At 48.7% G+C, this 24,276-nt stretch overlaps 8 protein-coding genes across 8 annotated transcripts; 1 reads left to right on the top strand and 7 right to left on the bottom strand.

The window, feature by feature from the left end:
* Positions 1-218: 218 nt before the first annotated feature.
* FVEG_03550 (hypothetical protein) lies at positions 219-1,421 on the bottom strand (the record flags this gene model as incomplete). The annotated part of the gene is made up of 2 exons (XM_018891154.1): positions 219-344; positions 399-1,421. 2 exons carry the CDS (start codon positions 1,419-1,421, stop codon positions 219-221), a joined length of 1,149 nt encoding a protein of 382 aa, XP_018747619.1.
* Positions 1,422-2,381: 960 nt separating this feature from the next.
* On the bottom strand, positions 2,382-3,637 carry FVEG_03551 (hypothetical protein; the record flags this gene model as incomplete). The annotated part of the gene is made up of 2 exons (XM_018891155.1): positions 2,382-2,513; positions 2,567-3,637. The coding sequence occupies 2 exons, from the start codon at positions 3,635-3,637 to the stop codon at positions 2,382-2,384; spliced, it is 1,203 nt and encodes a 400-aa protein (XP_018747620.1).
* A 1,589-nt stretch (positions 3,638-5,226) lies between these two features.
* On the top strand, positions 5,227-5,587 carry FVEG_03552 (hypothetical protein; the record flags this gene model as incomplete). Its single annotated transcript, XM_018891156.1, has 2 exons — positions 5,227-5,275; positions 5,325-5,587. 2 exons carry the CDS (start codon positions 5,227-5,229, stop codon positions 5,585-5,587), a joined length of 312 nt encoding a protein of 103 aa, XP_018747621.1.
* Positions 5,588-5,980: 393 nt separating this feature from the next.
* Positions 5,981-6,565, bottom strand: FVEG_15290 (hypothetical protein; the record flags this gene model as incomplete). The annotated part of the gene is made up of 2 exons (XM_018904414.1): positions 5,981-6,134; positions 6,189-6,565. The coding sequence occupies 2 exons, from the start codon at positions 6,563-6,565 to the stop codon at positions 5,981-5,983; spliced, it is 531 nt and encodes a 176-aa protein (XP_018747622.1).
* A 1,380-nt stretch (positions 6,566-7,945) lies between these two features.
* Positions 7,946-8,541, bottom strand: FVEG_03553 (hypothetical protein; the record flags this gene model as incomplete). The annotated part of the gene is made up of 2 exons (XM_018891157.1): positions 7,946-8,368; positions 8,418-8,541. 2 exons carry the CDS (start codon positions 8,539-8,541, stop codon positions 8,298-8,300), a joined length of 195 nt encoding a protein of 64 aa, XP_018747623.1. The 3' UTR covers positions 7,946-8,297.
* A 6,103-nt stretch (positions 8,542-14,644) lies between these two features.
* FVEG_15291 (hypothetical protein) lies at positions 14,645-16,931 on the bottom strand. Its single transcript, XM_018904415.1, has 3 exons — positions 15,228-16,931; positions 15,061-15,167; positions 14,645-15,003 (listed from the first exon to the last, which is right to left on the bottom strand). The coding sequence occupies exons 1-3, from the start codon at positions 16,764-16,766 to the stop codon at positions 14,880-14,882; spliced, it is 1,770 nt and encodes a 589-aa protein (XP_018747624.1). The 5' UTR covers positions 16,767-16,931; the 3' UTR covers positions 14,645-14,879.
* Positions 16,932-18,837: 1,906 nt separating this feature from the next.
* On the bottom strand, positions 18,838-20,844 carry FVEG_03556 (hypothetical protein; the record flags this gene model as incomplete). The annotated part of the gene is made up of 3 exons (XM_018891158.1): positions 18,838-19,215; positions 19,268-19,337; positions 19,393-20,844. The coding sequence occupies 3 exons, from the start codon at positions 20,842-20,844 to the stop codon at positions 19,148-19,150; spliced, it is 1,590 nt and encodes a 529-aa protein (XP_018747625.1). The 3' UTR covers positions 18,838-19,147.
* An 889-nt stretch (positions 20,845-21,733) lies between these two features.
* On the bottom strand, positions 21,734-23,810 carry FVEG_03557 (hypothetical protein). The gene has a single exon (XM_018891159.1). The coding sequence runs from the start codon at positions 23,668-23,670 to the stop codon at positions 21,988-21,990; it is 1,683 nt and encodes a 560-aa protein (XP_018747626.1). The 5' UTR covers positions 23,671-23,810; the 3' UTR covers positions 21,734-21,987.
* Positions 23,811-24,276: the final 466 nt, after the last annotated feature.

Genomic DNA, 24,276 nt, shown 5'->3' with positions numbered 1-24,276 from the left:
ATCAATTGTAAGATTTGTCCTAATACCGTAATCCTCTGCTACGCTGTGCCCGCAACACCATCAGCATGCATCGTATACTCTGGCGTTCGCATGTTTTCTGGCAATGTGCCGTCTCATATTGGTCTTCCGTGTGAACTTTTCCCCGCAGTGGTGACATGGTATCTTCTTTCTGAAGTTGGTCGCCTGTCAGTATGCATACAATTGCGTTCTTGGCAGACCTACAGTTTGAAGTCTTGAGGGCGATCTGCGATTTGACGGTGCTTGACTGAGGGTATCTTTGCCATACCCGTGGAGTAGACTGATTTGCAGACTTTTGCAAAGATCTGGCCGCTAGGAAGCATTTCCTGTGCCTCGTATTAGTATTCTTCGTGTATACTGAACGAGGTTAATTGGCATACCTTTCCGACTATCATTATATAGTCTTGAACCTCATCGATGCTCTGGAAATATTTCAGGTCCACAAACCTGTCCACGATGGTGAGTATTCCACGAGCAGATGGGTCTCCGAAGCAGTCATGTCGCCTCAAAGCCTGAGTGAAGTTCTTGACCTCCAAGGAAACATCAGAATGAGGACCTTTCGCGGTCACTCCATGTCCGCCGAGAATATCGAATAAATCTCCGCAATTGACGATGAAGCTTGTCAGGATGTTCATGGCTGCCGATTGACGCAGATCTCCAGATCGCAGTTGGAGCTCTGGGGTGTCAGATACAGTGGGGCGTGTCCCTTCAGTGCCTGCCACCTGGAAATTACTGGTAGGCCCCTGGAGAGAACCGGGTACCTCGAAGATGGCGCCCCAGAACGGGTCGGCAAGATCACCGAATAATGAGATGCCGTGCATGGTTGCACCCTGGGGTGCCATGTAATCCTGGCTATCGATAAGAGAGGCTGGATGTAAGAACTGTTCTGTTTGGAGCGAGGATGCTGTATTGTCCTCCCAAAGCCGTTGTTTGAGCTTGTCGAACAGTTGGCGATGCTGGGGATTACCAACTGAGTCCCGCCAGATATCGATGTCGCGGAAAATGTTGTCAACGTCTGGCTTGCCTGTTCTTTGAGAACATATTGAAGCTACATAAGATAAGCTACAAAGGGCAAATACGTTCTCCAGACCATCAGGCTCTGAGCCTGTCAAGATGTTGCGAAAGGTAAATATAGCAACTTCATACAGGTGAGTGGGAGTAGGGAAGGAAGTAAATAATATGTCAAGACCTGGCAGATCTTGTGTTCGTGTAATGTTGATCAAGTTCTCCCAGTAGCGCTCGATCTCGGTGCGGAAGTCCAGGATGACTTCCCAGCGTACCATGCCCCGTAGTACGGCATTGAGGACATAGGTGGGGGTTGTCTCATCGACATAAACCAGGCTTGCATGCAAACCGTCAATTGACATGGTGACCTTGGTGGGTGATGAGGTTACCACATTCATGGAAGATTGTAAGAGTTGAATATGAAAATCGAGCTTTGGAGACTATATGGAAGTTGAATGAGATGCGGATGGGATGGAGGATTAATAGTAAGTAAGGACGGAGACAAGAGGGCAAGTCGCTCTGAATCAGTGGAGACTTCCAATCTCCACCCCCTAGGGACCTACCCCCCGGCTACCCGAGGGGTGGTTTTGGACAGAGGTTAGTGGATAGAAAAGACTGTTGCGGTTATTTTCAGCTGATGATACTATCTCAGCTAAGTGTGGCAGAATGTTGAAGGTGATAAAATAACCACGACAGTCTTTCCTTCTCGAACATGTCTACACACGCCCTCCACCACCATGTGAAGGGATGCGCAAGCGTTCACCGCCGTCACAGGCCCCTGTCTTGCAGTGGGAGCCACGATCCCGGATCCGAGATCAGAATAATGATACCTTAGGCTCCATGATGAGCCTCTGTCTGGCGTCGCGAAATGAGGGGCATCTTGAGATTGAAGCCATCCATAGTATTACTGACGTAGCTAGAGCAGTATTTGACAACGCTCCATATTTAATTGGACTAATCTGAAGACCTCTTTCAGTTCTAACCTCTGAACGATCCATCCCAAGACACCAAACCACTCGCACCTCGCCCCACTAGGGCGAGAGGAAGAGTCGAGGGGTATGGCAGGCTCGCATAACTCAACGACATTGTCTAGATTGAAGGAAGCGAGAATGAGACCTTAATACGACTGTTTATATACATGTGCTTATATCCCTAGATTCGGCCTACCATTGTGTACGGCTACAACATATTATCCTTGATGGTAGGGCCCGTCTGACAATCGCTGCCTTGCTCATGTTTGTGAACGCTATTCTTGTGTCGCTGCATATTACTCTTCCTCGTGAACCGTCTCCGACACATGAAACAAGCGAACTTTCTTCTGGTTACATTGTGTTAGTTCTCGTAATACAAGCGGGCTATTACTTGACGTACGGCTCTGGCCCTGCGGTGCGCGGTGTAGAGGGGCTTCTAGAGCCTGAGGGTGAAGCCATCCCCAGGGCATTCACGACCAATGGACAATACTTCACATATTGTCTGTCGGGCAAAATTTCCTAGCTTTCGTGTCAGCCGTGCGATGCTTATCTCCACATTTGCATCCCTGTACCTTGCCAACAATGATCATGTAGTCTTGGACATCTTCGGGGGTTTGGAGGTACCCGAGCTGGACGAATGTATCGACAATGCAAAGAAGACCAATTGAGGAAGGGTCTTGAAGCAATTCATCTTGTCGCATGCGTTGCAGGTATGAGCTGACATCATTGTTCTGGGCCCTTGCCTGATTGAGAGCAGACAAAGGTGCATACTGGTGCTTTGCCGTTACCCAACGCCCGGAAAGGTTCTGGAACAGATCTCCGCATTGCTCCAGAAATAGCGTGAAGTTAGCGACAAGGGCCGAACCGTGTGGATCTAACGGGACTAAAGTTTGTAACCCTGTCTTCCCAATGAGGGTGTAACGGTCATTCTGCGCTGCTTGGTCTGTAGGCTGGAAATCTGAGAGACTAAGCGATGTGGGGGTCGCATCGCTGCATTCTAAAACCTCCCCAATGAGGATGTCTTCTCGAGATGGTGATTCAAATGGGGCATCTTGGTACATGGCCATGAAGTGGATAGTATCGTTGTAATCCACCGTTGCAAGGTCTAAGAAGCTCGGATGCGGGGCGGGGGTCGTTATCTCCGGGAACAATGCCCGTGTTAGACTGGCGAATGCTTGTCGATGATCATATCTGCGGATGGCATTTTCCCATTGACCAATGCCAAGCTGAGTATTACTGATCCCCGATATATGGCTGCTTCCGAGATGACGGGACACCACGTGCGACAAACAGAAGAGAGCAACAACGTCCCCGAGAGTGCTGGGGGGTTGGCCAATTAAAGTGTTTCGAAGCGACAATACAGTGGCCTTGAAGAACAAGACAGGCCTAAAGAAGGAGTCGAGGGTATCGTCGATACCATTCAGACCTAATCTGGGAGCCATCTCCAACATGCGATTCTGAACACTTTGGAGATTGAACCAAATGCCTTCAAGGTATCTCCACGATTGGGATGTGGAGGTAAAAAGGCCAGTGGCTCTGTTTTGGACTGTGGCTTGCTCCGTTGCACTGAGATAGATAAGCCCAGCGAGGAACCCGTCAGCAGCCGAAAGCGTCTGCAGAGAGACACCTGGGTTCACCGACATCATGCCTATCAAATGCTGAGATGGCAAAAAGGATTCATGAAGAGGAAGGAAAATAAGACGCGTTGGGATTGGGATGCGGAAAATGTGAGTACAGGATCAAAGTTTAATGTTGGGTTTGATTTGATTTTATAAAAACAGTTGACAGCTGCACCACAGCCATTTCTTCTGGCAAGACGCCAGTCCGTGCGCACGTCCCTGACTTGGGAGCTTCCTTGCCTCCTGTCGGCCTATGGATGATGCCTCTTGCCCGTCATACACGTCTTCTCTTATACCTCCAGGTTGCGGCTCCGCTACCCTTTCGCTCCTTCCGAAAATCTACCAGGTAACAACTTTGTTCGTCCATTTTGGACATCGATGCGGTTATTAGCTAGCTCAGCTGTAAGTGAGGGTGTAATGGACAGGGCGTCTGGCGGAATGCAGTCCGCCCGCAGTGCCCCATCAACTGAGGTGAAGCCGGACGACGCCGGCCTGTTCAGGGACGTCACTCAATTGGCTTCTCAAGCACCTGCGATGGCCGGAATTGGATCTTTGATGGACCTGTCGCTTAACTTCTAAACCTCCATAGCGCCCTGACATCTCAACATTCTTCCTGGGAACGGGAGTGTATTTGCAGCCCTGCAAACCCAAGGTTATGGCCTTGTCAGTTGTTCACGACCACCATCTTGCCTAAAAAGATAAACCTTGATGATATAAGAACAATTATTGGGAGTTTCTATCACTTTGCGGTTTCTGACGCCTCACGTAATAGTCAATGTAGAAATGTGGTTTGGCGCATTGTAGGATTGAAGACTCATTCGATGGGGTTGCACCCTGCCATATCGTCAAGATCGTTGACTGGGTCGTCCGGGTTCGTCTGGGTTCTGAAACAAAGATAGCTTCGAAGCCAACATGACATTACGACTGTCAGCCGATGCAAATGTGGGCGCCGACTGGAAGTTCGGCCAATTATGGCAGTTGCCTCACTTTCCTGAAAGTTACCTCATCCTGGGACAACTCGAGCTACCCGACCGTTCCTGGACTCTGGTGTATTGTAGTGACCCCATCATATCGCAGCGGGCTCGAGCTTGTCATGCTCAAGGTCTCTTACATGGGGTCTTGGCCAGGATGCTCCTGTGCGTGTCATGTTCCAGTGCGTGCGTTTTCAACCTCTATTACCCAAGTTGGGTCAGTGTTGACCCTTTCAGCTCTGGGCCTGGATAAGGGTGTTGGAGCAGTGGAGATCTTGTGTGGCCCCTGTCAGTCGTGAAGATCTCCGAGATTTTTGGTGCGAAAAACTGCGAGGCGAGCCAATAGTCTTTGCAGGTGCCGGGTTGCGGGTCCAGCTCTCGGTACCCTCGTTGTGCTGGGCGTCTCAACGCTCCCACTTGCTCCGAGTAAGTGAGCACTCAAGGAGCTGTCTGGAGCAATTAGAAGGTCCATTGGAAATGTGACTGAGAGGATATATAATAGGTAGGCCCAGCCGATGGACAAAGCAAGATGTCAAGGGTATAAAACATCGCCAAGTTCTCTCTGCTGGTTTAAGCTCTCCCCCCCAAGTCTCAACAGCAATTCACCCTACTCCTTGTATAAGTGGTTGATCAAAGCCAGTCATGTCACCAGACCAACAGATGAAGCAACAACAAGAGAAGAAATCTCGAGGTAAGGCCCTACTTGACTTTTGCTCTAAATCTTAACTTACTAGTCATAGATTCGGCCATGCTCCAAATTTGGCTGAACGAGCCGGAAGACGTCGTCTCTTCGACCGATACATGGTCAAGTCAACGAGCCGGAAGACGTCGTCTCTTCGACCGATACATGGTCAAGTCAACGAGCCCTAACCAAACCGAGACGCATTCTCGAACTCGACCAACCCAAGCGACCAAAGATCAAGGAAACAGACATAGCACCGGCTGCATAATGCGAAAGGGTAGTCCAATGTCGAAGAAGGTAGCTTGTCAATTGAGGACCTAGCTAGGCTTGCTTCAATATCGTGGTAACAGCACTGTTAGGACGGCCGACAAGGTGGAGATGCTTGAGCTGCTTTGTGTCTCACTGTAATTGTTTATCTATCCGGCAATCGCTAGCTCTGTATTTTAATAGTTACGTTCATTAATATAGTTCAATTTTTTAAATGGTGTGTACGCGGAAAAGTGAAGCTATTCCCATGTATGTCATCAATTAAGTATCTACTACATCTATCTATACACCAATGTACACCAGTCCTACGCTACTTTATAACAAAGAAATAAATAAAAGATACATATGCAATCAACCTGCCAAGTTATTATGGCCCAGCCTATCTTCGACCCTTTTCCGGACTACCTGTTAAGTTTGACCTTCGTCCCCCTGACTGTCATGTTGATCTTAGAACGCCGTCGTGCCAGACACTCTCGACCTTGTATTCTCTGTAGCTTTTGATCGACTACTCGCAACCTTCTTCTCACAGGATTTTAGATGTCGCTTCAAATTGAACGAGCGTTTGCTTGTGTAGTCGCGGCACTTCGGACATAAAGCCGGCCTGCTAATTCGTTGTCAGAACATGACTTGGAGACCGTGCTTCTAATTGACATACCGAGTACTCTCATTATGAGCTGGCAGAACTTCTTCTGGGGGCGAGCTTCCGAGTCTCAAGTCGATGGTTACAGGCGTTGTTGGTGAGACAGAGCGATACTGGTCGGTGTCTTCAATGGGTGATTGATGAGGTTGTTGAGACTGTGACGAGGTACCAGGGTCTGCGGTGGAGGGAGAAGGGGCAGAGGAAACAAGCGGCGACGAAACATCTCCCTGGATGGCAATAGCTGACTGGTAAGAAATTTCCCATATATATATGTCAACATTATGAGGATACGCTGGCTCAGCCCTGTGGATGGACGCTAAGCTGCTTCCCGCTGTTGCGATATGATGGTCGCCGCTAGCGAATGAGCTCGAGTGAGGAGACATGCCTGGCATCTTGGTGGTAAGTACTGAAGAAGAATTGAGGTGAAGAACAGACTTCTGGGGAGCATCAACATGGTGGTGCCTTAAGTGTATTTATGTATTTGTTCTGGTAGCTGCTGCAACGACTGCAATGGCTCTTCAATTGCCAGACTTGAGCCCAAGACTTGGGAACCCACAAGAGCCATAATGCCAAGACTGGCAATGCATGTACGCCAAGCCCTGATCCTTGTCGGATGCGGGCTGGCTGTTTATCAGGCTGTCTTTGGGGTCGTCGATGGATGATTCAGCATCCTAAAACGATCCCATACAGTCTGCTGAGTGACAGAACACGACTCTCTGGAAAGTTGACTATATTCCTTGCTCCCGCATCGCTACTCAATCTCCCTGAATTCATAGGGGTTGTTCATTTGGATTGAAGGTTTTACCCTGTTCGGAGATCACTCCTGCGACTTTCATGTCGCTTGCATGGAAACTCTGAGCAGAATCTGAGCAGGCACCTTTGGTAGGGGCTGGGTTACTTTTGTTGCCCGTGTTAGACACGATATCACGTGCAAACCACCGGAGGGATCCTGTCCTTCGTCAATCAGGGCTGAGAAGATCTCCGTTTGAGTTCGCGGACAGTGGAGCTGTGGCTGAAATGACGGAGGCCTAGAAGGCAATGGTAGTACCTTACCTTAGCTGGGCTGTCTGCCAGGTACCTAACAAACAGGGTCTGCCCCAAGGATTCGATGCTTATATGTGGTAGAACCTGTCCGGGCTTGCCAGTCATGGACTGTTCGTTATGCACGGGCTGACACTTTACCATCAGCCGGATACCGGATGGTGGAGTCTTGCGACCGCTATGATGCCGTGGGATTCAACTTGACAATCTGCGTTACCTTAGTTTCCAGATTCGCGGTTGAACCGCACAGACATGTCATCCCACCTCTAACAACGGTAAATTTAACCGCTTTGGGGTTGCGACTCAATGAGCCAAACGGATAGAATGACAGACTGTCACCTTATTCATTGTGATTAGAATCTGCTTCTTTACTTCACTTGTATGTAATAAATTCGGCTAGGCTCTAGAACTTGGCTGAACGAGCCCGCTGCAATTGATCCTGCAGTCTAACGAGCTATCGCCAGATCGAGAAACAGCTTCAATGGGAGAGCAACATTGGCGACAATGCGCATTCAACTTGTACGGCTCATTGTGTCAAGCTAATAGAGAGAACTTTCATGGTTGACATATACATGGATCTGCTTCTAAGTCTCGGGGAGCCTTGTTAAATTGTGAGAGAGCTGGAGATGCACTGAGCAACGTTGCTGTACAGATATCGCTCTCGTCTTTAGGGGATGACTTCAACTTTATATTTACGGAGTAATGTTGTTTTAATATGACGTCACAGAAACCCCTTCTCTTGGTGTTCTGACGCGAACCTCTGTTCTTAAAAACCATTCCATCAATTGACATCTATTTCCATGTTTCGCTAACCTTCCAATAAACACCCTTCAATATGAACTGACGCCAACAAAGAAAAATATACAAAAAAAATGGTCATGTTTTCCCCTTCGCCGTACCGAGTTCTTCTGCTACATCTTGCCTGTCGCCAATTTCCTTGCCGTTGCGCCTGTACGTGTCCACCGCCTCTCTGCTCAAGGCATCAATCATCGTCGTAAAACTTCGAAGTTCCTCAATCACAAGGTTCTATGTTCCCTCAATTGCTGTGTCGTCTTTTTCCGTGCCGCGTCTCTCTGTGTCGCTTCAAGTTGTATTTGCGATTGGTAGTGTAGGTGCGACAATCAGGGCACGAGAAAGGTCTGCTGCCCCATCGTCTATTATAAGTAAGCAATATTGTTAGAAGTAGCGAGTGGATTCACATACCGAGGGCTTTGGACTTGGGCTGGCGTGGCGTCCTGGTTGGGTTCGCTTTGGAACTCGAGGCCTGTAGTTGCGGGTTCTGGTGTGGAGTTACAGTGGTCTGGGGTATCTGGACGGGGGAATACATGAGCCCGCAGGGGCTGGGGTATAGATCCAGATTTAAGTGTAGGTAAGGAATTTTCGCGTCGATCAAAAGATAGATTGAGAATAGGTGCTTTTTTATATGCGTTTGCCATAACTGCTTGAAATGTCCGTTGCCACAAGTCTTTGTTGACGTCGTGAAGGCGCTGAGGCTCCGTGTCATCGAGGGAAGTGAGATTGGATCTCGTATCTAGAGCACTATCGTAGCTAACATAGGAGCTGAAAAGAGAACACTTTTCCTGCATCTTGATGTTAATAATTGAGAGCGAATGGCTAGGAAGTAGAAGTTATCGGGAAACACAAGATAATGGTGGACAAGCGCCTGTAGTTATTTATTTATTTTGGCTTCTAAATGCTGCTGTTCACCCTTGCAATCTGACACTTGACACTTGACACTTGACACCTGCGGCATCAGGACGGAGCAAAAAGCATCCATGAGGTAAGTGAAAACTTCCACTATGGACGACCGGGGCGTGGATGAACTCATGTGAGGGTTAGGGTGGTGGTATTATGAATCCAATGAGTATCAAGCCGCCTTGATTCTGCACGATAACCTTCGGTGGAAAAAAATATACGACCTTTGATGATTGGCCTACACCAGAATGCGCTGACGATCCACCGATTGAGATGTCAACTTTAATTCCGCCCAGATGACGCGTGCCAGGTACAGAGTGAAAGAGGCGGAAAAGACGAGATTCCTGACAAGGGTCTCTCTACGCTAAAAAGCAGCCGCTATAAATGGAAATTGGTTTCACTTCAGAGGATCGATCTCACTCAGCAGAGGTTCCAAGTGAGCCTTCGACCCGTGCGAGATCATACTGCAGACCAAGCTGGCTTGATCGATTAAAACCACTACCGGCTCTCCTTTTAAAGAATCTTAGGTAGTCGGGAGCCAATAATACATCTCAGCTGTAATTTGGAGAATAGCTTCATGTACAGCACCAGGTTCGAGGTCATCAGAGAAGCGCAGCATTGCTTCCACGCTTGGTGTTGTTTTTGGAAGGGAATGAACATAATATCTTATGATATACAAATCAAGATAATAATACTCCGATTTGTCTTATTTGCTATTAATTGTTATGCTCAACCAGACGCAGAGTGCACCAACGACTCGTCGAATTAAGGTTATATATGAAGTAGATTGGCTGAAATGTTAATGAGAAGACACGTGCTGGATGGCCAAACATTTGAACTTGCAGATACTCTTACTGCAAGATGAAATACCCAAGAGTCCATGTTCCTCAAATCCTCTAGATCTTTGTACTCCAGCAAGTTGGGGGGAAAGCCCGACAGCTACTACTATAATTCGCTACAGTCGTCAGTCGTCTTCTGAACACACTTGAGACTAACAGGCATAAAGCTAAGTTCCATCACCTTTCACATCTGTCTTCGAGAAAATTTGCCAATTTTACGTTCTCAAGATCTTCTATCATATTTTCTTGCCCTCGCCATTCGTTTCGTGCAGAATTGTACGGCAGCTCTTCCTGTAATCTGTTCGATCGCCGTTTTATTCGTACCAACACGCCTCGGGAATGGGAAGATCAATCGCGCTCTTACCGAAAGATAGTCGACGCCTTTTGTGTGAGTGGGATTGGACAGTAAGGTAGTTCCATACTCTCAAGCCAGCAAGGACGTGACGCAACGTCTTTCGGTACCAGTCCATAGCTAGTAGATTCGGCGGACAAGACAGCCCCCATGCTTATAGATCTCAGTACGGCCATGGATAATGAACATATTGGCAAAGCATTTTGGTGTCCGAATCTATAGATGTACTGGATAAAGGTTGGAAATATACTAAGTAACTTAGACTGGAGGAAGATGCTTCGTCGTCGTTCGTCTACTGCAATGCCCTGGGAGGGGTGATGCTTATGTCAAGATTGCAATAGAGTCGTTTCTGGCGAGCGTCGAGCGATTGAAGATCTAGGGTCACGTCGCGGAGAATGCGAAAGAGGAATCGTGCCTCTTGTATGTCTGATCGCTGAAGGCATGAATGAAGGGTGTTAAATGGCCGCTACAAGAATGTTCAGCAACAACAGTATCCCAGGTCCGTGGCATGATTGTTGCATGATGTTCAATGGGCTCACAGCTACATCGCAATGAGAATGTCGCTGGGAAATTGCCCATTCATCGTATCTTGGCGTGTTCATTGGGCGCTCGGCGAGGGATGATGTGAAGAGCGAAAAACTCTTGCACTTTCGTATCGTTACATCATGCGAGCGTACTGTCAACGCAGCTGTGGGCTAATATTGCAGAATAAAAAGAAAATGTCCACAGAGCACTAGTAAACCGCCCAGCCCTTACACCCAGCCTGATTTCTGGGACGAGCAAAATCAGGCGGTGCGGCTGATGCGCTGTTCTCGGGGGCTGTAATCCTCGACGAGCTCGCTCGAGATTGAAAACTGCCCGAGGTAAGAGTGAGCCTTTGAGCTGTCTTGACTCAGGCTGCGTGGTAGTGAGTTGTAGAGAGCTTGCTATGCAGTTGCCCGCCTCCGCGGTTGGTGAGACATGCTTGCCACACAGGTGAAAGTGCAAAAGACAAGAGAGCGCGAAGAATGTTGCGATGTTTCACCTTATGTGGGAAGATATCTCCAGGCTCCCAGTCAGTATCTTGGCTCTTTCTTCGGTGAGTGACTAGATGTTAGCAATAGCGGATCTGCGCTCTGCTGTTGGTCAGAAGGCCTTGCTAAGCGCCGACTGTGAGCCACTGGCTTGCTCGGTGCATTGGGCGGTTCCAGCTGGAAGACGCGCCGTTGCGCATGATCTGACATTCCTGCTCCCCTCCACCTCTTTGGCGGTTGAGCAGAGTTCTTGAGTTCGGTGAGTGAGCAACTTGCAACGGTAGTGAGCAAGCCACGAGTCAGTACATCGCTTTCCACGAGCGACAGAACACATATGGACAGGTGTAGTCGCTCTTTGCTCGTCGCATGCTCAAAGTTTGTTCTGGGTTTGCTCATGAGGAGGAGTGAGCTTGGTGAGGTGCTCAGTTGAAGGCCATGTAACTCGAGTCGTAGAAATGAGCAGGTCGTTGAAGCTTATATAAGTAGCCCATAAACATCCGCGAGATGATTGCCAATTACCAATTCAAACAGCGAATACAAATTCTCATCGCCAAAAGAATCATCATCACCCAGAGTTGAACAGAAGTGGACGACAGGCTAAGCACGATCAACGATGCCTCAAGAAACAACCCAAGCTGAGAAGACCGTTTCAAACCAACCTCAGTACAAGCACGGCGGTAAGCACCTACAGCAAGTAAGAAGTGCTTTACTTACAGTTGCCAAGTGTTGTCTCCAGCCATGCAGAACTGGTTGAGACAGTCAAAACAAGCGGAACCTTGGTCGCATGTTCAGGCGCAGACACAACCAACGAGGACTCGAGCGGCTGAACCGCCCAAGTTATGAAAAATGAAAACCCCTGCTAGGGCCACAAAAAGATTGGTTAGCGTAGATTACTCATTGCCAGTTGGCAAGCTATTCTTTGGACGGGAAAGGTCTTGGATTCTGAGCCCTCAACGAGGCTTGGTAGTTGACCTCTACTTTAAATAGACCGCATTTCCCAGTTCATCCCTCAGAGCCCCGTTTGCTCTTAACATATGTTCTGAACCTCAGTACACCAGCGGATGCATTCATGCTCTTTCTTCTGAGCTCGTTAGTCGCGGTATGCCCGCTCCTGCGAACACGCCTGGACTTGTCAATTTAGTTCCATCCTTCGCTACTCATCTATTACTCGCTTCGTACCTTGTCGCTATCTCCATAACTTCACCGCACGGAGTTATTTTGCTTCCTTCTTCAATTTCCCCTTGTGGACGAGTGCGCGGTGCTTTGTGAAGCTGTGTTTCTCGCGGTCGGGGCCTAAATGCAGAGTTCTGGGGCCTCTGGTGGCTTACTTCTCGCGTCTTTCAAGCCCATCGACATATCACTTCTCGCTGAATATCAGCTGCCCGGCCAAGTCAATTACATGTCTTCAGGCATATTCACGACACTTCTGGCGCGCCATGGTTAAACCGAAACGGAAATCCGACAACACGACATCTCAACGACCGAACAGATACGCAGACACAGTGCCGAAGGAGTATTTAAGAATGGGTAACGTAGTTTGGGAGAATTTTCCAATTGGTAAGCAGCAATCTTGCTCCAAAGTTCCGGTGACTCTCTTGTCGTAACTGTCCGGGAGTTAAAGATGCAATGAAGAGCTTGACAGGAGCAGTTTCACACATCTAAATGGAGGATCTGCAGCATTTGATGGATCAACACGGAATCTTTCGGCGTCGCTGCATTGCTATTTACGACTTATTCTCCAATGCAATGTTAATATTCGACACCCTGACTCTTATCTATACCATACCCTACCCGACACTGCCAGCTCTCTCACCATAGCCAATCCAGTTCCATTCTCATCACATTTAAACCGTCACAAGTATTTATTCATTTAACAATAGCTTCACAATACTCTGCTTTGACCCTATTCTCTCTCAGTCCTGTTTTTCCTGGCAAGTCAATCGTCGAAGCATCAACCACTCCCTGTGCTTCACCGAAATGTCAAGGTCAACGGCTATGGTCTTCTCCCCTCGCGACGCCAGTATTGACATTCTTTTGGCATGCTTTCTGATGTCGTTTCATGTTGTAAGAACGATTGCTGGTATATGAGCGGCACTTAGGGCACAAGAAGACTCTACCAGCCCAGTATTAGAACCCGGCAAGGAGCCAGTTTTGAGTGACACACCTTCGGTTGTTGTCTCGGTCCTTCGAGACACCTTGCTCTGGTGACATTGAAGGCGAAAAGACGGAGAGTTCTCTTTCTGATACTGAGGCAATTCCATCATTACGCAGATTGGCGTGTTCATTTGGTGATTCAGTGATACCAACAGCCTGCTGGATCCATGGCTGGGGCGAAATTATAGGCTTCGATGGGGAGCTTGAGTGGGAGAGAGGATTGGTCATCAATGACTGACCCATTTGGATAGCAGTAGTTGCTTGGAACGATAAGTCCCATAGTCGTGTGTCAACATTGTGGAGATACGTGAGGTCCGTCTCAGTCAAAGTTGCTAAGTTATGATCCATGACCAAGGTACTATGCAATGGGTGCTCTGCATATGCGTGGAAATAGCCAGTGGTAATAGGCACTTTAGAGAACTGTCAGTAAACGACAAATGTGATTTTGCTACACAAATTAGCAGTGTGTAAGTGAATATATATTGTTCTATTGTCCCTTCGTCTCATTGCTCTTCACGTCCACCACGCCTGCGGTGAGACTGCATGCTCATGTAGTTCCTGGCCCGTTGGCTAGGCTGTCTGAGGCCGCTGGTTGGGCTGTCAGAGCCCCTGTCAGAGTATTGAGCCCTGAAGGATAAACCGCTCTGACATGGGTAAGCCTGTGTGGCATTGATGAAACGGCGATCTTTACTATACTTAGCGTATCGAACGCTAAAAACACGTAGATCTTTGCCATACTCAGCATCTAACGCTAACAAACGCTAAGAACGCTGGAAAAACATTCAGCATCTAACGCTAAAAAACATTGTCCCAATGTTCCGACTCTGATGTAGATCCTTACTGCACTTAACATCTTACACACTTTTGCTTAAAACAAGGTAGATTCTATCTAATTAGTATCATGAACGCCTCGATGAAAACGTAGATCTTTACCATACTTGACTCCTTCCTGCAGACGATTACCGAGTCCAAGGATTGCCCTGCCGATCTACGGGTGCAGATCAACCGTGGAGATGGGGCGTCCAGGCTCTACAAGGAAAAATAGAATCTGAACTCCTGGTGATCGACACAAAGGAACTTCCCCAGGTTGGTATTCTTGTCGCCTATCGGACTGGGGCTACACGAAACATTATCACTTGACATCATAGTTCAGATCCAAGGCTGGCACATCCGCATTAGGTGCATGGGCTGTTCTTCCAATGCTACGCGCGGTGCCAACTCATCGCTAGTTGGTTCAGTAAGTAAACAGACTCAACTGACACCGTAGTTGCCTCGGATGTGCGATCCTTTGCTTTGCGAGTTAAAGTTCTGAAGCTACTGAGAGGCTGAGCTGGCAACGCGCTTCGAACAGACACAGCGATTCTGCAATTTCTCCACTTGGATGAATGAATTGACTTGTAGTATAGCAAAGCTCTTCGATGTAATATAATAAATATCTTTCTATAAAAATAATATTTTCCAAGGCTCATTGAACTCATCGTTCGGAAACCAGAGGCTTTCGCCCTTCGACACCTCCCAGCCGTTGCAGTGTCGGTCCCCTTCCAGTGACAATAGTTCTAACGCTTCTTTCTCGTTTCGCATTACCAGCCATTGAGTAATACCACAGATATCTTCAAAATTTCCTGCTCTTCTTCTTCTCATGCTCTTCATTATTTTCATGTTTGTTGTAGTAATGCCGTTCTATGTTATACGATCGATCGCTTGTGTACTTGCATTTGGGGCAAGACAAATGTTTTCTAGACAGGAGTCAGCATACAGCAGTCGAAAGGAGAAAATGGAAATAAGAGACATACAGCTTAGCAGTTGGCATGGGAGTCGACGTCGAAGGCTTTGGACTTCCTTGAACGCGGTGGACCCAGTCGCGGAACTCCTGGCAAGCGACTCGGTCGCTGAACATTAGCTGTAATAGACATGTTAACTCAGTTCTCAGAGACCTCGTTTATCGCAGGAATAAACTTACACTAGCGACACGTTCCATGTAGCTTTTGATGTCCTCGATGCTTTGCAACAAGCCTTGATCGAAGAATGCCTCCACAACGGAGACTATTCCACGAGCTGGTAGGTCCCTCGTGTGCTTTTCTGACGATAGGGGCTGTATATAACACGCCTCTATCTGTTTTCTCTTTCTTGAGCGCTCTTGACTCCAGGCGAGACATGACCGGAGGTCTTTTGACACCAGTCCGCGGCCAGCAAGCTTGAACCAGAATTCTCCGTGTTCTCGTATGTACTCCAGGACAGCTGTGAACACAGATGTTTGCTGCAGTACTGCTAGGATATCGCCAATCGGCGTGCTTGATAACGATCGGCTTTGCGAGTCGTAGCTCGAGGGGCTAGTCACTGGACTGCCTGCATTGGATTGCAGTGTCGCGCTCCAAGGCGCGGTGCCTTCAATTGCGCCGGCATCGAGGTGAGGGGGTTGCACTGGGCCCGGGTCGAACCCATGCCAGAGAATTGGGCCAGGTTCAGGAACTGAAGCGTTTGCTCCAGGTAGTGTGAGCGAGAAATTGAACTCGTCGTATGTCCGATCGGTCAGATTCTGAACGTAGGCTGGCGAAATGTCTGTCGCGAGTATGTTCAAGAACACAGGATCTATGGCCTCAAGACCTGGTGCAGTGGCCAGGTCATGTGAGTTTTCCAACTCGTATGAATACGCCGGTGCTGGTTGCTCATACATCGACTGTGTTTGAGGCCCAAGGCTGGCAAGTGGCAAGACTGGGTATGTCTGGGTGGACGGTGTCGAGATTGGCGTCCCACCTCGTTGCAGAGAGGTCGACAGCTTGCGCGATTGCTCTCCCATGTTCAAATCAATGAAATGGAGATGGTTTCGAGCTTCGGGCCAAAGCCGCTGTGCGAGAATCTCGAAGGCCTTTCGCTCATCTTCATCCTCGAGAGCGTTGAGCCACAGGCGGATGCCAGCGAGGATGTCGCCTTCTGCTAACCGCCCTCTTGAGTAAAGAAGACGCGACACGACGTACGATAAACTGCAGAAGGCGAAGATCTTGATGAGATCATTTGGTGCTGGCCCAGTTAATGTGTTGCGAAAAGCAAAGACTCCTGCTTGACGAAGTCCTTTGGAGTCGTAGTACTCGGCGCGGATGTTGTTGATGGTTGGGAGGTTGACATCGTAAGAAACGTCGACGAAATGTTCCCAGAGAATTTGCATTCCCTCGCGAACAGTTCGTATGGACGCCCAAGCATTTTCCCGAGCCTGATTTCTGGGGTTGGTGGAATCAGGCTGTGAGTCTGGGGTACTGGTACTGTTGGGAGCTGTGCTGCATAACGAGTCCAACTCAAGCGCAAGGTCGTCCTGACGGCTACTCGAGCGACTGGTTCTCGATTCAGGTTCTGTTTCATCCAGGTGGGTGAAGCCGGCGAAAAGACCGTCTACTTCTGCGAGTGCTCTTCCGAGGTGTTCAGCTGCTCTTAAGCCCCCGACGCCAGTGCGCGTGCTGCCACCCGCGTATGAGTACAAGTGGCTGTACTGATCGAGATAAGGCATCTCTCCCAAGGTTTGTGGGTGAGGACTGGTGAGGTATGGGGCTGCGCTTGAGAAAGTGCAAGGTGCAAGGTGCAAGAGGCAACTGACTTGAAAAGAAGAAAGGTGAAAATGGTTCGCCCGAAGCCCTGGATTTATGTGAGGCCCGGCACTCTCGTCCCCTTCTGCTGGAATAATGCGGCTCTCTTGAACGGGAGCACGGCCCGGAGGACTTTCTACGCTCAAGATGGAAGATCGGCGGGCTGGAACGCCTTGGCAGGCGTTGATTTTAACCATAATGGGCAAGGATGGCTTGCTCATTGCATGCGAAAAAGCAATTATGAGCCACGTAGGTTGCTCATGAGTTGCTCGTTCAGCTCATCAATCACTCGTGAGCAGAACGAGCAGCTCATGAGCATTATGTGATGTCACCACGCATGGATGATGCTCGGCTGCGCAATAAGATATATGAGCAGGAGGGTTTGCTCATGAGTTTGCCGAATTTGCTCGTTGTTGGTATGTGAGCAGCCGGTGAAATTAGAGCAGCGAAACGAGCGGCTCGCGAGCATGATGACATATCACCATGCATGAGAGTCGCATAGCGCAAAAGAAAAAGGCATATGAGCAGGGAGAGCAGCTCATGGGGTTGCCGATTTTGATCTTTGGTTGTTTGTGAGCAGCTGGTGGACCAACGGGGGCAAAACGAGCAGCTCCCGGGCACAATTGGTGGTAATGGGAATGGCAGGCTTTTGTGAGCTCAATTTACAATTGAGCAGGGAATCTTTCATGGATTGCACAGGCACCGCTCGCGAGTTGCTCATGAGTGTTGGGGACGACGAGGGTCTTGAGCGATTGAGTAACCTACAGTTGGTCTATGAGTAAATTGAGCTTCTTGAACATGAGATAAATATATTGTAAACGGCAGAGGGCATTATTGTTGTCCAACAAGCTCATCAAACAATACATTGTCACTCAGAAACAATCTCCACGTATCTTCAACAATGCCTCAAGAAACCGATTCTCAGCCTCAAACTCACCACAACGGTAAGTAAACACAGTCAATCGAGTGCCCATGAGAAGGTTCGCTTACATTATCGGAAGGGGCTACGCCAGTAATGCTTCAAGCCTGGGTGGCCGAGTCGAGAGAGACTGGGCCTTGGTCATCCGTGCATGCGACCAACCAACAAACGGGGACTCGGCCGAGCCACTCACCTGAAAACCCCAAGTTGTGACGGCCAATGGCCAACTTCAGCACTACAACACAATTGTGTTGTCGCATTGAGCTTGAGAAAGAAGGGATCCGAACCGTCATTAGGTGTGATGCAGAGGTTGATCGAAGATGGCTACATGAAATGCCAATTGTAGGAAGATATTGTTTAGAAGCTGTTCGTCTGGGATATCAATAAAGAATTGCCAGCAATTGGCTTTTAATGAAATGTCATTGCTGGCTGTTTATACGGCATCTGAAAGCTGAGGAAACCCGCCCAGATACCACCACAACGCTAAGTCACTGCTGTCCAGCAAATCAGACTTGGTTTGTTTACTGTCTGTCAAGGGATTCCGCTGGCCATTCAGAAATGATTGGGCCAGCCAAAACGGGCAGGGCCCTAGTCACCTATGCATGTGCAGACACAACCAACAAAACCCCGAGAGGCTGAGATGCCCATACTATGAGGTGTTTCACTGGCCGTATCAGTGCGTACTCTACTCTTGTGGGCAACTGGCTTTTGTATACTGCTGGAAGTCCACCGTGTATTGGTAGACCACAGTGCTGATTGACATTCTTGGAAACTGCCGATGATTGTAGACAGCTAAAACAAGCAGAGCCTTGGCTTGGTCGCCTGTGCATGTGCAGATGCAACTTACAAGGGCTCGAGCGGCCGAACCGCCCAAAATATGACCAAGACGAACTATTGCAAGGATCACGACGCGATTATCTAGGGCGGAAAACAAGGGTCCGATGTCAGCCTTGTTCATGGGTGAAACTTTCGCTAGATATGTCAGTTGGATCAGTCGGCAGAGGCGCAGACTAGTAGATCTTGGTAGGCCTGGGTTGATGGAAGTGGCACGGTGATGTTTACTCGGCGGGCTCATACTTCAATGCAGATCTATGATGAATGTATTTAATTAAATCCCAATCGTCTATATGCCAGGTTTTCCTACCATTCCAAACAAGTATCCTCCGTTTTTAACCCATTAAACCATCAATATACACATCTAAACTCATTCCGTTGAGTTCTTGGGCCACTGTTTGCCCGTCACTGTAGTCATTTATAGTTTTGTCCTCAGAGTCTTACCCGAGTTTATCACTGCTGTTGGCTTCATGAAGCTATCCCGAAACTTTCATGGTCCTGGAGCCTCCATCTTGTGCTTCGATCTTTCGTACTCAACCCCATGTTTGTTCTTTATGTGTCTTCGCAGGTTGCCCTCATACTTGTCCCTATGAGAGCAGTATGGGCATGCCAATGGTTTCCTAGAGAATTGTCAGCCAGTCACCCATTAGCTAGGCCAGTATGCCGACGTACTCATTGTCACCCGAAACCCCCCAATCCATCTACAGAAATCTTGACGGTCTGTTTCGGTGTCGAATAGCAACTATGACCGTTCAAATCAGTTTCGCTGTCTTGTTTTCTGTATGAGTCTCACCTACGTCTCCCAGTTCTGCCATATAGAGCTTTGTATCTTCGACACTTTGAAGAAACCCCCATCTGATGTAAGCTTCAGCAACAGCGACAATACCACGTGATTCTGCTTTACGAGTGTGTTCCACAGCTCGCAGTTGTTGGATATATGATGATGTCTGCCTGCACTCCTTGCGGGATGGTGGTGTTTCCCACCATGAGGAACGCGATTTGTGATCTTTTGACACTAAACCTGACCCGGCGAGTCGACGCCAAAAGTTGCAGTTGTCGTGGATATACTCTCTGACAACCATGAATGTGGATGTCTTTTGTAGGGCGCTATCGCAAGTTGTTGTTTCCGGCAGGGCTGTATCACTCAGTCCTTGGGTGTAATTGGTGACGAGCTCAGTGTAGCTGGCTGATTGACTTGTCAGGTCCCCAAATTCTGTCCAGTCCAGTGGTTCCATCATGTCGAGCATGGAGCCCGAGTCTGACCAGGCAAAGGAGTCTGTGGAGGGCTCGTTATTGAATACAGGCGGTTCTGCATTTGGTACAGTGTAGTAAAGAGTATTATTTGTTGGATCTGTGAAGCTTTGTGGGTTCTGGCCAAAGGCTGTGGAGGTGTTTGTCGTGCTATTATTGACTTGCTCGTTATCTAGCCATCTATCCTGAAGCGTGACGAGGCTTTCCCCCATGATACTGGAGAGTCCTTGACCCAGCTGGTCGCTGCCAAATGGCTGCGTGCTGCTGAAGTCAATAGGAAATGGTTGTATGGAGCATTTGTAGTGGGTAGCAGACACAGGAGATGCGCTCCCGCTGTGGCCGTGAGTACTCGTAGAACGTGTCAATGGTTGCCTTGGGCCAAGTTCCTGAAAATGGACATGATCTTGTGCTTCTGGCCACATCTGGATTGTCAGAGCATCAAAGGCTTGTCGCTCGTCTTCTTCCTTGAGTGCATCACGCCACGAACGAATACCGGCTGGGAGATCGGTCTTTTCGGCCCTTTTTTGAGCACAGAAAAGATGGGTGACCACATAGGATAAGCTACAGAAGCCAAATACCCTGACCAAATCGTCGGGCTTTTGGTCAATAACGGTATGGCGGAAAGCAAACACTCCTGCACAGCAAAGGCCTTGAGCGTCATGGTATCTCTTGCGTAGGCTAACAATTGTCGGTGTACTCAGAACCCGAGAGGCATCGACAAAATGATCCCAGAGAATCTGCATTCCGTCTCGGATTGTCCGAATAGAGGACCATGCGGCGTCTCGGGCTAGGACGCCCTCATCGATGGTGGAAGAGGGTGCGTCCGACGTGTCGGTCTCCGGGCGCGTTTCGCTCGCGTGGCAGATAAGGTCCAACTTAGCAGCAAGGCTATTTTGAAGCCAGTTCTTTGAAGTTCTCTCGGGGAGTGGGGGATCGGTCGCATCGAGATATATGAGACCAGCAAACAGTCCGTCAACTTCCACAAGAGCGTCGTTCATCATCCTAGTGGGTTCCAAGGACAAAGGGCTTGTGTTGTCAAAAAGAAGAGAGGAAAGGAGGTGCCAGGACAACACAATGGTTCGCCAGATGCCTTACTTTATCTACTTGGTCCTTTCTTGTTGCATCCACTGATTCACCCACTGGGCTTATCACGGAGTCCCATCCAGAACAACGTCTACCCCAGAAAGAATCTGGGTTAACCCATGTAGCGGAGTGACGAAAAGGAAGATCTGTCATGGTTCCCCGGTACTTGACCATGCTTAATGGGGAATGGCAGAAGATCCCGTTGGTCGTTGGATTCGAATTTTTCGGATGACAGGACGGCCCCCGAACCCGTCGACTCATTCGTAGTTTGCATGAACGTTGAAAGCAAAATAAAAAGCAAAATAAAAGGCAAAACTCACCCGTTTTTCGGTCAATTCAAAATTAGTGCATCTTGGGCGTATCAAAAATTCATCACTGATGGATCAATGATCAATCAGTGATTACACTGCGATTGATCGACATCAATGGTTCTATAGAACAGCAAAAGTATTTAGAGTCTCTCCAAGCCATAAGTGTCTTTACTCGAGATCCGAACGTAAGATTCCAGGGCATTACTCAATTGTATCTCCCTATTCAACACGCATTGTCTCCCATTAAAATGCCGTCGCAGATCACCCAAATTGAGAACCAGGATTCGGGGCACCAGAAGTCCTCAAAGCAAGGTGAGCCGACCCGTCAGTAGTCCCAGTAACAGTGCTGACAGCCTGGCGCAGCATCACCAATGCTGTACACCTGGTTGATGGAGCCAAGACACGTCGAGGTCTGGTCATCAGAGCGTGCAAACTTCAACCCAATCGGAAGCGCGCCAGGAACGCGAACTCGATCCCGAAATTATGATACCCACCTGCTTTTTCTGTTGGTCGAGCGTGAACTTTTTTGTTGAGTCGGACATGAATCAACGTAGGACTTTGTATGCTTGTTTTTGAGGCCCTCCTGGTCCTTGCACCGAACAAGGAGTGAATATGCCTTGACAGGGATGGGGTTGGTAAAATAGGCTGGATGGGACTAGATGACATTGTGGTTTCGAACGCTATTACAGAGCCTCTATTGGACAGCAGAGTGTTAATATTACTTGGCTTCTACCTTCTCTGACCCTCTTAGTTTGCCATGCGTCTCAAAGGATGAGCCTCCGTGTTAAATACCCACTCATCCAAACTAATAACCTCCTCATCCTCAAAGATCAGATAAAAGTACTTCAACGTCTCCGCCATCCAAAAGCTCTCCATGTAATCTTTGTGCTTGATCTCTTCCGCGCCAACATCCTCCACCGCCGCAAACGCGTCATCCGTCTCAGTAGCAGCGCGAATCGCAGTCCACATGTTCCACGCAATATCCCGAAGGTCTTCTTTGCCAGTGATGCGGTAGAGGTAAAAGATAGACTCGATAGTCTCAGGTCGGAGGAGGTAAGATGCTTCTCTTGCGCGGAACCCGAGAGGCTCTTTCTTGTAATTCGGTTCGAAGGCGCAAGGCTCCAGGCTTGGGCAGCGTTCGACTTGCACGATTTCAGGCATGAGACCGGAAGGATATGCAGCGTAGGCTTTGGCGCAGCCACGGGCCAGCTTCTCGCCGATGACGACGTGGTCGTCTCGTCCAAGAGCTCTGCCGCCGAGGGCGTACATGCCTCCCGCGAAGCAGGTTAAATGCTCCACGCCCGTACTCAATCGCGACTCCTTGACTCGGGGAGGGAACGATGCTTCGCCTAGCATGAGAACATCATCTTGATCGGGCAGCATTGGCCGGAACATCAAGTGCTTAATTCCAGCATCGGCAGCAGCGAGGTACATCTTTCCGTACTTCGGTTCAAGGCCCTGTAAGAGGACGTACTCTTTGATGAGATACTCGTACAAAGAGTCCCCGTTAGCGCCCATGCCAAACGTGTCATCGGTAATCTTGAATCCATCCTCAGCGTTGATCTGAAGAGGCCAGAGTCCTGGAATGGCGGTCTCGTTTTGTGTTCGCTCAAAGGCCTTGGTGATGTAGTCGATGGCATCGTAATACTTCGGGTTACCGGTCTGCTGCGACAAACGGGTGAACTCCATGCTCATACTGCCTAAACTAGCAGCGCTCTGTCGCGGTTCTGGATGGCCCGTCCCTTCCTTTAGGGTCTTGAATCTGATCGTATGCGGTGGCATATGCTCCGGGTTGTCGAAAGTGCCGTATAAAAGATCCCCCAGCTCAATTGCCTTGGCCAGCAAGGCGCTCTCTCCACTGAGTTCATAAGCCGAAAGTAAACCTCCAAGGTGTCGAATCGTAGTCTCAAAAACATTGAATCCATCAGCGGTCGGAATATCCCAATCCATGCGAGTCACAAAGTCAACAGCTCTGTAAAACTCCCGCTTCATACCCATGATCCACAACGTGTCGAGATTGTCGCAGATGGTCGCAGCCCACCCACCAAAGGTATCACGACCCTCCAAGCTCAAAGGCTTCAATTCATCGCTTCCCCAAGCATATTTCTCATAAGACCTCCAAGTCTTTTTAAATGCTTGCTTGATGTCTTTTCGCCTCTGATCCGCCGTCTCCAGCTCACGTTTCCTCAATTCGGGGTTGGAAAAGTCGTGCTGGATACGTGGTAAATTGACTGGTGATCCTCGTGGCGGTTTGGCCATGCTGCTGATGGTCAACGGATACCGGAGGGTGTGTTTGCTCCAGTCATAGCTGCTGGGGATGAATTGAATGCTGGGGCCTGATATTTGGCTGAAAAGGCAGTAGAATACGAGTAATGCGATGAAGAGCGATAATAATGCCCTGGACGGGGTGAATGGCAAACCTACGCCCATTTTGACGAAGAATGCACTCAAAAAACACAGAAATAAGAAAAAGTAAGGAATGATGCGGTGTCAATTCAAGTCACCATTGGAAAACAGAGGGCGTGAGAATACTACCTGAACTCAATGCCGACCGTGAGAAAGATGAACAGGTAAGAACACTTGGGGTCAGCCAAGATCTTATACCAACTACGGAGTAAAGGGATCGGGAACAAGGATTTGAGACAAGTTCCCCCCCACATGCTGACACGCAAGCTTCAGCTTCTAAGAATAAAGCATAATCTGCAGACGCGAGATGCGCAGTCACTTTTACCGTCTTTAGTGTCCAAGTATGACATATTAGGTGGAGGAAGGGATATGCACGGCCTGTTCCTCGTATCACTCACTGAGAAAAAGGGCGGTTTTTAGGGGTGCATGCCTTGGAAGCTAAAAGCTAAAAGTCAAAGCTGCTGACGGGCTGAAACCCCCTGATTAGCCTCCAGCCAAGGGAGATTTCATGATGCCACGGATAATTTAGATGAGATAAAGCTTGGTATTGCATCGCCAAGAAGGGACCAAACGTTTTTGAGGTTGGTGCTTTTACCGAATGTGAATCTAGCTTCCGACGATGTTAAGGTT

This window comes from Fusarium verticillioides, chromosome 2, assembly GCF_000149555.1.
Source record: "Fusarium verticillioides 7600 chromosome 2, whole genome shotgun sequence".
Taxonomy (NCBI): domain Eukaryota; kingdom Fungi; phylum Ascomycota; class Sordariomycetes; order Hypocreales; family Nectriaceae; genus Fusarium; species Fusarium verticillioides.
Note: the sequence above shows the minus strand (reverse complement) of the source record. Positions and strands in the feature narration are given on the sequence as shown.

Excerpts from the sequence above, each read along its gene's own strand:
- FVEG_03557 (XM_018891159.1), bottom strand. The coding sequence starts at position 23,670 with ATGGGCGTAGGTTTGCCATTCACCCCGTCCAGGGCATTATTATCGCTC.
- FVEG_15291 (XM_018904415.1), bottom strand. The coding sequence starts at position 16,766 with ATGCCTTATCTCGATCAGTACAGCCACTTGTACTCATACGCGGGTGGC. Across the intron at positions 15,168-15,227 it reads ACATGGAACGTGTCGCTAGT|CTAATGTTCAGCGACCGAGT; the intron begins GTAAGTTTATTC and ends TGTCTATTACAG. Across the intron at positions 15,004-15,060 it reads CCCATGCCAACTGCTAAGCT|AAAACATTTGTCTTGCCCCA; the intron begins GTATGTCTCTTA and ends ACTCCTGTCTAG.